At 43.3% G+C, this 10663-nt stretch overlaps 1 protein-coding gene across 1 annotated transcript; it reads right to left on the bottom strand.

The window, feature by feature from the left end:
• Positions 1-283: 283 nt before the first annotated feature.
• On the bottom strand, positions 284-2236 carry LOC110732058 (transcription factor RAX3-like). The gene is made up of 3 exons (XM_021911971.1): positions 1764-2236; positions 1389-1518; positions 284-1249 (listed from the first exon to the last, which is right to left on the bottom strand). Exons 1-3 carry the CDS (start codon positions 1897-1899, stop codon positions 394-396), a joined length of 1122 nt encoding a protein of 373 aa, XP_021767663.1. The 5' UTR covers positions 1900-2236; the 3' UTR covers positions 284-393.
• Between the last annotated feature and the right edge of the window lie 8427 nt (positions 2237-10663).

Raw genomic sequence — 10663 nt, 5'->3', positions numbered from 1 at the left:
AAACACAGGACAACTTTTAAAAACAAAATCAAAATGATACAAAAATCAACCAACTTCAATTCTCGATCAATCTCTTGAAGTTATGACACATTATATGTTAATATATTTGAAATTACAATTATACTCAGATTCAAGACTGGAGAAAAAAAAAAAAAAAAAAAAAAAAAAAAAAAAAAAAAAAAAAAAAAAAAAAAAACAACTACTCCTACATTATTTCATGACTTATTATATAATGAAATTGTGTTATCAAGAAATATTATTCGAAAAACAAACATAAACATGATGAAATAAATCACAAAAACATATTAAATTTCTTCTACTCTTTATAGTATATAGAATTTACACCAATTTTCATAGGCACACACACATACACTTAACCACACAAACGAAACACTATAGACCATTAGTACTAGAGTACCTCAAGGGCTCTTCGAATCGATTTTCTTCACCAAATTCTTGAACCAAAACACTACAATCTGATTCCAAATTAGGAAGAGTCACCAAAGAGCTCATTTTAACCCATCCTGAACTCTCCCCACATGTTGTGGTATCTGACGTTGATCCATCATTGTTTACAAAACTGTTACCATAATCGCCGTAAAGGAACTCTAGGCCATCTTCTGCCACTACCCTTTGGGGGTTGCTACTCATCAACTCCTCTAGTTCCGGAGGGAAAGTACTACTTTGTCCTTCCATCATTCCTATCCTTACACCTTCTAATTCACCTTGATGGTTAAAGTTGGTCGAATTATTTGTCAATTCACATGTACGAATCATGGTGTCCAAGGGGAGTGTAGAATTTGAGAGGTTGATATTTGTTTGTGTGATATTATTTGGGTAAGTTATGTTGTGAATAGGTATTAATTGAGGATTATTATTGACACTATCATAATGTCCTCCATTAACCTTCATCAACAATTTTCGAAGTGATGTATGATCATTGTTAAGACCTTGGTAATTTTCACATGAAGAATTCGAGTAATTCGGTATTGAAATTGCACTAGTTAGATTGGTAGTAAGTTGGGGTGGCCAATATGGGATTTGGTTATGATTGACAAAACTCGAGGTAATTGGAATGGAATCAACCAATCTATGATCCTCTTGCTTTATGATTAGGTTGTTGGCTTTTCGAACTTGTTGTTGATCTCTCCTTTGCTTTCCTAAGAGTTTTGTCTTCAACCTTGTGTTCCAATAATTTTTAATATCATTATCTGTTCTTCCTGGTAATTGTGCTGCAATTATAGACCATCTGTTCATCCAAAATCAATAAATATTTTAATACTTAATTCTATGTATACGTACTTAAATATATGTGTTAATGTATCGCTCTTAGATTTTGATAATTTGATTAAATAGTTGTACAAACCTAAGTAATAAAAGAATCATACCTGCTACCAATACTCACATAGAGGCTTAAGATAATTCTATCTTCTTCTTCTGAGAATCCTCCATGTTTGATGTTAGGCCGGAGATAGTTTAGCCATCGAAGACGACAACTCTTTCCACATCTCTTAAGCCCTAACAATGTGAACAACTAACAATAATTATATATACAAAAACAATTATTTATTTATATACATATATGTCATTTATTCTTACTGTATAAAAAGAACTATAAACACAGTGATGTAAATAAGATTTGATTTAGGTAAACTTTCAAGAAACAATAACAAGAAGCAAAACATGATTATTTATGAAGATAATTAATAAGAGTTCCATCATGAGATTGAAGAGAAGATGATCATCTAGCTAGGGTTAGTTACCGATTTTTTGAGGCAACGCGATCCAATTACCACCGGTACCATTCCTTTCGATGTAGGATTTGAGCTTGGCATCTTCTTCAGGAGACCAAGGGCCTTTCTTCACGTTAGCTTTATCACAACAAGGAGCTCTACCCATTTTTTTTTCTTTTCTCCAACACCTTAATTAAGCTTAACTTGCGAGTTTGGTGATTGTTGTGTTATGACTTTAGAAATGTTTAATAACTTGTTGGAATTAGCCTATCTTTTTCTTAGTGATTTAGAGAATGAGAAAAAATGGGAGAAAGGGAGAGGAAGATAACTAGTAGGAGAATAATAATGAATGATATATGAAAAAGCTAATAAGCTAAGGTAGGATAATTAAGCAAAGGGCACAGAAAAGTCTTGTGTATGATAATAAAATAATATTAAGGGATTATAAAGTTGGGGTATGATTATAAAAATTAAGGTGGATTAATCATCCCAGTATGTAAGACAAGGATTTTTCTTCTTGTCTTTCATGGCTTGGTATCTCTGATATTTCTTTTTATATCAAATCCTTGGGTCTAGTCATGAATCCAGTGTATTCTTTTCTTAAATTAAATAAACAATCGTCATGCATGGGCTGGGGTCCAATAATAATCTTATTGTGATGATATTAGTCGTCGTATATATGTAGAAAATTGTACAATGACATTGTTTCGGATTAATCTTTATTATATATTTATTATATCAACTTTTTTACGAGTATACTTTTATTTATAATCAGCTTGTCTTATGTGCGGATAGTCAAACCGTGTGGCTCATTGTAAAAGAACAAAGTAACCGTTATAACACTGATCAAGTAACCCATATAATATAAACCAAATAACCCATATAACACTGACCGAATAACTCCTAAAATATTAATGAAGTAACCCTTATTGATTAGGGGATTTTGCTCCCACCAATCGGAATGCGCCACGTGGGCCAATCAGGTCCTGCCAAGTGTCCCCCAGTTGGACATCTCAGGGCTTGCCACGTGGCACACGCTTATTCGTCCACCCTGGACTTATTATGTCATGACACGTGGCATACTCCATGCCTAGTGGAGAAGCCGGTCACCTAGGCCCAACTTCCGAGGGAAGCCCAATCAGCCCAAGGTTAACCTAAACCTAGATTGACACGTTTCCCGAGGTTATAAATACCTCCCTTAATCCTCATTAAGGGAGATTACGCAAAAAAAACGCAAATTACACACATTAAACACTCTCACCTAGAGAGACCCAATCACTTTAATTTCCGCATTAATTACTCCTTAATCAAGTACTAACTTGACCGTCGGAGGCGGATCTCCAATCATCCGGAGCATCCGTTTGTTTTTCAGGTACAGGCGTCCGGTTCCAGTCTCGGAATTGTAACTCTCCCGCAGGACATCAGAAAACCCCGAAACATTTTGGCGCCGTCTGTGGGGAGAGTACTTCTGAGATGGCATCCACGTCTGTACCGACTCCTGAAGAGAGGCGTCCCCTAGACGACCCTCAAGTTCAGTCGGACCACGATACTGAGAATGAATTTGAAGTTGAAGCTCACACAGCTTCAGACGGGACCCTAAGGGCCCGACGTACCCGTCATACCGAAAGGAGGGAACGGGAACATCTTCAAACTGGAAGCGAGCCAGCAGGCGCACCGCCTGTTCGGCAGCAGCCGACTGATGGGTCTGCTCCCATCACAAGGAACGAACTCATGACCTTCATGAGGGACTTCAAGGGAGAAATTCAAGAGTTGATCAACAAGAAGCTGCCTGCTCTGGACAAGGAGCAGTCGGCTAAGAAACCCTCCACTTCACGGAAGAGGAAGCCAGTTCAAGGGCGAGAGGCGACCCCTCATCCTAAATCTAGGAAGTGGGAGCCACTTGCCCTTGATTTCACAAAATACCGTTTTCCTACTCCAGGAAATAGGAAACCTGTTCGTCATATTCAGGAGGACGGGTCGAGGAAAACATACACAGACTCTCGGCTACTGCTAGAGCAGAAGAAGAGTGACCGATTGTCAGAGTCGGCCTCTACTTCAAACTTCCAAGACAGTCTGCGAAATACCTCAATAAGGCATACTTAGTCGTATCATGAGAGTCAGTCAGGCGGCACCTCCCGTCAGTCCGGCTTTCATAGCGACCAGGCGGTACCAAACTTATCGTTTGTACCGCAACAACAGTATTTTTTACAGCCACCTCCGTTTGGTGGACATGCAGCAAAAAATGTCCAACCTACGGACTGGCAGCTACGGTTGCTTAGACTTGGTGAACAGCCGTCGGCCTTCTCCAAGGAAATTACTGAAGCCGCTCAGCCGACCAAAGTGAAAAATGTATTAGTAGGCGCCTATGACGGCACTACTAACCCAGAAGACCATCTGATGGCATTCACCAACCTGATGTACCTTCAAGGGTTGGATGATCCCACTTGGTGCAAGTGTTTCCCAGCGACTCTCAAAGAAATCGCACAACAATGGTTCGGCAACCTTCCGACTGGTTGTGTAAATAACTTCAAGACGCTTGCTTACTTATTCACCTCCAACTTCTCCATGAACATCCCTGCGAAGAAGACGACCCTTGATTTAGGAACAATTCAGCAGGGCGAGAAGGAGGGGCTTCGTTCTTACATCAGGTGATTTAACCTGATGAGAATACAGATTCAAGGGTTACCGGATGAATTAGCCTATACTGACTTTTTCAGAGGTCTCAAAGACGGGTCGACCTTCAAATTTGATTTGGTCCGAAAGAGGGTGGCGACTCTTCAAGAGGCCTTGATTGAAGCGGAAGCCTATATACAGGCGACTGATCTTTGTAGTATGGTAAAACAGTCAGACGGGAAAAGGTCCAACAAAAGAGAAGGACGACAGAAACAGTCGTCAAACAAAGACGAGAAGAGAAAAGAGGTCTGGGCGGCTGATTCCTCTAAACAGCCGGCCCAGAAGAAGAAAAAAGAATTCAAACCATACTCCCCAAAGTATGCGTTTAACAAGGATAGCCAATTTATCCTAAAGGAAATCAAGGGACGGATCTCAATTGAGAAGCCGGTCCCCATGAAGGGTTCTGCAAATAACCGGAACCAAGAAAAATTTTGTGATTATCATGAAGATGTTGGTCATCACACCAATGAATGCATCAGTCTCATGCGGTATCTGGACCGCCTGGCTGAGCAAGGTGATCTTGACACTTATGTCAAGAAATCTACGGGGAACACTTCCTCGAAAAAGCAGTCGGCCAAAAAGAATCAACAAGCCGACAGCTCCGATACAGATGATGCAGTCGTCTACACCATTGCAGGCGGCTTCTCAGGAGGCGGCCCCACTATTAGGGGCAACAAAGACAATATCAGACGGTTAGACGTAAATTCCGTTCACCAAGAACGGCCCTCCAAATATTCATTTCCTGAGATTGTCATCACTGAAGAAGATCTAGGAGGGGTAAGAGGGCCGCATGACGACCCTATCGTTATTGAATGTAAAGTGGCCAACCAGAGAGTTGGCCGAATCCTCATAGATACCGAAAGTTCCTCAGATCTCATCAGTAGCAAATATCTGTCGAAAATAAAATATCAGACTGATTGCATACATCCGGCATCCCACCCTTTAGTAGGGTTTGGAGGAAGAGTCGTCCACCCAGTGGGACGAGTGGATTTACCCATCCGCCTGGGCGAAAAAGGGGAAGGACGACACATGGTAGTCCGGTTCCTGGTAGTAGAAGAACTCTCGGCCTACAACATGATTTTGGGACGACCAACCCTGAATAATTCCAAGGCTGTTATAATCCCATCTCTTATGTTGCTCAAGTTTGAGAGGGATAATGGAACAGTCGGGTCCCTAAGGGGAGATCAGAGGATGGCCCGAGAGTGTTATCTCTCGGATGTCAAGCCCACTGTTATGGCCACTGGGTCGAGCGGTGGAAAAATAGACCTTGACAATGTCAAGGAGAGTGCGTCTGTTCAAGAAGCAGGCGGCAAGAAGAGAAAGGCCTCCCAGACAGGGGCCGCAAGAAAAGACAGAAAATAGCAATCATTGGCAGAGGAGCGGTCGGATGAATTCTGCCCTCAGCCAGCTGGTGAGCATACGGACCTGATCTTACATGACTCGCGTCCTGACAGAACAATCAAGGTTGGGACGACTGCTCTAAGGGACCTGGGTGACGACTTTCACAAACTATTGAAAGAATACAAGGACATCTTTGCATTCGAAGTCCATGAAATGCCAGGCATTAGTCCTGATCTGGCGGTACATAAACTGGCCGTGGATCCGAAAAAGAAGCTGGTACGGCAGAAGAAGCGGAACCATGGCGAAGAAAGAAGTCAGGCGGCAGCCGCCAAAGTTAAAAAATTACTTGATGCAGGGTTCATTCGGCAATGTTACTTCCCAGACTGGGTTGCAAATGTGGTGCTTGTTAAAAAGCCGAATGGCACCTGGCGAATGTGTGTAGACTACACAGACTTAAACAAGGCGTGCCCCAAAGACAATTACCCTCTGCCTAAAATTGATAACCTGGTCCACTCAACAGACGGCCATGCTTTGATGAGCTTTATGGACGCCTACTCTGGTTTCCATCAAATTCCTTTATGGAAGAAAGATCAGGAGAAGACGGCCTTCGTCACTGATCAGGGGTTATACTGTTACACGGTCATGCCATTTGGTCTTAAGAATGCCCCGACCACTTTCCAGCGAATGATAAACACTGTGTTCTTTGATCAGATTGGGAGAAATGTCGAGGCGTATATTGATGATATGATTGTCAAGTCTAAACTTCAGAAAGATCATCTGTCGGACCTCCGAGAAACTTTCGCCACACTCTGGCGGCACCATGTCATGCTCAATCCCAAGAAATGTTTCTTTGGATTTGAGTCTGGGATATTTCTCGGATTCCTTATCAATCGGAGAGGAATAAAGGCGAACCCTGAGAAGGTGCAGGCGGTCATCGACATGCAGTCGCCTCGTACCATCCGAGAGGTTCAGAAGTTAACAGGTTGTCTGGCGGCCTTGGGAAGATTTCTAAGCCGATCAGGCGACAAATGCCTATACTTTTTCCAGGCAATTAAGAAAAAGGCAAGGTTTGAATGGGGGCCAGATGCTGAGGCGGCCTTCCAGAAATTGAAAGTTCACTTGCATTCCTTGCCGAGGCTGGTCAGCCCTTTGCCCAAAGAAGTACTCTACATGTACCTAGCCGTCTCTGATCATGCGTTAAGCGCTGTTCTCCTTGCTGAAAGAGACGGCTGTCAGCTAACAGTCTACTTTGTCAGTCACGTATTGAAAAATGCCGAGTTGAGGTATCCCTTAGTGGAGAAATTTGGTCTTGCACTCTTCATGGCTGTTAAAAAATTGAAGCCCTAATTTTTGGCACATGCAGTCGTCGTGTATACAGACCAACCTATCAAGCGGACACTGACCATCATGGAGTCTTCAGGCCGAATGATCAAATGGGCCTTAGAAATACAGAGCCTCGAAGTTACCTTCGAGCCTAGAAAAGCAGTGAAGGGGCAAGCCTTTGCTGACTTTATTGTTGAGATGACTCGTCCTCCTAACTCTCAAGTTCCAGACCAAGTCTGGAAGGTATATGTGGATGGAAGCTCTACTTCAAATGGTTGTGGAGCAGGCGTCATATGTCAGTCGCCAGAGGGCGACAGGTACGAGTATGCTCTACGCTTCAGTTTTCAGGCCTCAAACAATGAGGCAGAATATGAAGCTTTACTAGTCGGAATCCGCATGTGCAAGGCGGCAGGGGCAAGAAAAATAAACGCCTGTTCCGATTCACAATTGATAGTGAGTCAGTACAATGGCGAATACGAAGCAACCCATCCGACCATGATCAAGTATTTACAGGCGGTCCGACAAGCAGTCGGCTTCCTTGAGGATTTCCATCTGACCCATGTGCCGAGATCAGAAAACAACCAGGCGGATGCACTCTCAAAATTAGCATCATCCGCCTCCTGTGATACTCCTCGAACTGTTTTTTGGGAAGTAATGGAGAAGAGAAGCATCGAGGAAGACCCTATTGGAATCCTAGACAGAAGCTCAACCTGGATGGATCCAATCAGGGCATATCTGACAAACGGTACCCTGCCGGATGATCATCAACAGGCGACAGCACTCAAAAAAGGAGCAACCAGTTTTGAAATAATAAAGGGAGAACTTCACAAAAGGGGGTACCTTCAACCCTTCTTAAAGTATGTTACTCCAAAAAAGGGACGAGAGATACTAGACGATCTTCACTCTGGTTACTGTGCTTCTCATATAGGCGGTAGGACGCTTGCTCAACGGGCAAGGCGGCAGGGCTACTTTTGGCCTACTTTAGAAGCAGATGCAATGGAGATGGTGAAAAAATGTGACAAGTGCCAAAGGTTTGGCAAGCTAATTCACCGTCCGGCTACTGACCTCACTACCATTCATAGCCCACTACCGTTTGCTAAGTGGGGCATGGATATTCTGGGTCCATATACGCCTGCTACAGGCGGAAGGAGGTACATACTTGTTGCCGTCGACTACTTCACTAAATGGGTAGAGGCGGAGGCTGTAAAGGGAATCAAGACGAAGGATGTAATTTCATTCATTTGGAAAAATGTCATCACTCGGTTTGGGGTTCCCATGTCTATGGTTTTTGATAATGGTCCCCAATTTGGGACGCCTGTTCTCAAAAGCTTGTTGGGTGACCAAGGAATTGCACACTACTTTGCATCTGTCGGCCATCCACAAGCAAACGGCCAGGTAGAAGCCTTTAATAAAATCATCTCAGACGGTCTCAAGAAAAAGATTGAACGAGCAGGCGGCCTATGGGCGGATGAATTACCACATGTTCTCTGGGCCATTAGGACGACTGAAAAAGGGGCGACTAGAGAAACTCCATTCCTCCTAACTTATGGTGTGGAAGCTGTTCTTCCAATAGAACACTACGAGCCGACTCTTCGAGTAATGCTATATGACGAAGAGGAAAACTTGGAAGCCATGCGCCTGGCATTAGACTCACTTCCTGAAAGGAGGGGCAATGCTGTCTTGCGCCATGAAATTTACCGCCCGAGAATGACTAGATCATACAACAAAAAAGTACACAGGCGTCCACTCAAAGTGGGGGACTTTGTACTTAGAAAAATGGAAGTAGTTGGAAGGGCTAATGAGTCTGGCAAACTAACTCCCAACTGGGAAGGACCCTACCGAATCTGTGAAGAGGTCAGGGACGGTACCTACCGTCTGGAAACACCAGACGGCCAACCGTTGCCTCGAACTTGGAATGTAGATAATCTTAAGAAGTATTTCTTTTGAATGATTAAATAGTCAAGGGCTACTTAATAAAAGTTTGCATACTTAATATTCAATTTTGTACTAAGAGGGGCACGCCTACTAACAAACAGTCGGCTACTCTCCATACTCAATTTTCATTTTTACTTAAGAGGGGCATGCCTACTGACAAACAGTCGGCTACTCTCCATGTTTAATTTTTATTCTTACTTAAGAGGGGCAAGCCGCCTATACATTTACAGTCGCCTACTCTCCATTGAGTATTTCACTTTATCATCAGAGGGGCATGCCGTCTGTACCTTTACAGTCGGCTACTCTCCATTGAGTATTTTACTCTATCTTCAGAGGGGCATGCTGTCTGTACCTTTACAGTCGGCTACTCTCCATTGAGTATTTTACTCTATCTTCAGAGGGGCATGCCGCCTGTACCTTTATAGTCGGCTACTCTCCATTGAATATTTTACTCTATCACCATAGGGGCATGCCGTCTGGACATATAGTCGGCTACTCTCCATAGAAGAGGGTTAACTGGTTCCAAACACACAGCCACCCCCCTTATACTTAGCTAAAAATGATCAGGGCCTGGCTACCCTCCTCTTACTTAGCACCTACGTTCACCAAGAACTAACCAAGGCCACAAGCCGAATGATCAGACCAGGCGCCAAGCCAACTGATCCAATCTTCAAAACTAATACGACCTGTCCCAACATCATAGCAGGCGTCCGGCGGCATCCCTCCGGATGAAATTCGTCGCAGAGAGCAGCTCCCTTTTGGGTGGAACATTGCTCTACAAACTAATTACACGGCACCTATACGACTGTCCCCAAGGGCAACCACGTAGCCGTTTTTGAGACAAGGATAACTGTATCACTAACCAAACCAGTGGTAGCAGTTGACATCTGAGTTAGATGACCGTCTGCATTACTTGGGATAAATGCAGGGGGTACCTCTTGAGTTAATAGCCAACAAACATTGGCGAATCAAAAGGTTCAGCCGGCCTCCGCCGTCTAGTACCTTTACTACTCAAGAAGGAGTGACGGCGACTGAGTAACACCAAATTTAACTCATAGTCACTCTCTCAAACTTAGTATGGAGCCTAAAAGGTATGAGTCGTCCGCCTGTTTTTAGCAAACAGGGGCTCTCAACCACTACTCCTGCTAGGTTAACAACCTATGAGTTAAAAGCCAACAAACATTGGCGAATAAAGGGGAACAACCGGTACCCACCGCTTGATACCTTTACTACTTAGTTACTTGGCGACTAGGTAACAATCATGTTTACTTGGTCACTCCTTAAAAATTTAGTATGAAACTAAAAAGGTGTTCATACAGCACCTGTTCACACTAGATTAAATATGGCGGGGAACAGTCGGCCTAGACGGCATAAAGTCTCTAGCTTAAAAACATGACAAGTAGGAAACCACTTTCTTACTTGGTTAATTTTACAAATGACAGAATCGCCTGCCTAAAGGGGATCCAGTCTTTAAAATGGTTCGAATACCGATTGGATAAATGGCCGACTAATCGTCTAGCCTGGAAACAGAAAACCAGTCGTCCAGGGGCATAGGCGGCGTGACTAACTATCCGTACCTGTCTGCAACTATCGGCCATGTAAAACAGTCGGTATAGTGTACAATTGGATATTAGAATATTCAATACTTAAACAAATTT

Source organism: Chenopodium quinoa, unplaced genomic scaffold (assembly GCF_001683475.1).
Source record: "Chenopodium quinoa cultivar QQ74 unplaced genomic scaffold, ASM168347v1, whole genome shotgun sequence".
Classification (NCBI taxonomy): domain Eukaryota; kingdom Viridiplantae; phylum Streptophyta; class Magnoliopsida; order Caryophyllales; family Amaranthaceae; genus Chenopodium; species Chenopodium quinoa.
This window is presented reverse-complemented; position numbering and strand designations above follow the sequence as displayed.

What these genes read in the sequence shown, in the direction of transcription:
- LOC110732058 (XM_021911971.1), bottom strand. Translation starts at nt 1,899, where the DNA reads ATGGGTAGAGCTCCTTGTTGTGATAAAGCTAACGTGAAGAAAGGCCCT. An exon ending in CGCGTTGCCTCAAAAAATCG is followed by an intron (nt 1,519 to 1,763) that starts GTAACTAACCCT and finishes TCACATTGTTAG; the next exon opens with GGCTTAAGAGATGTGGAAAG. An exon ending in TATGTGAGTATTGGTAGCAG is followed by an intron (nt 1,250 to 1,388) that starts GTATGATTCTTT and finishes TTGGATGAACAG; the next exon opens with ATGGTCTATAATTGCAGCAC.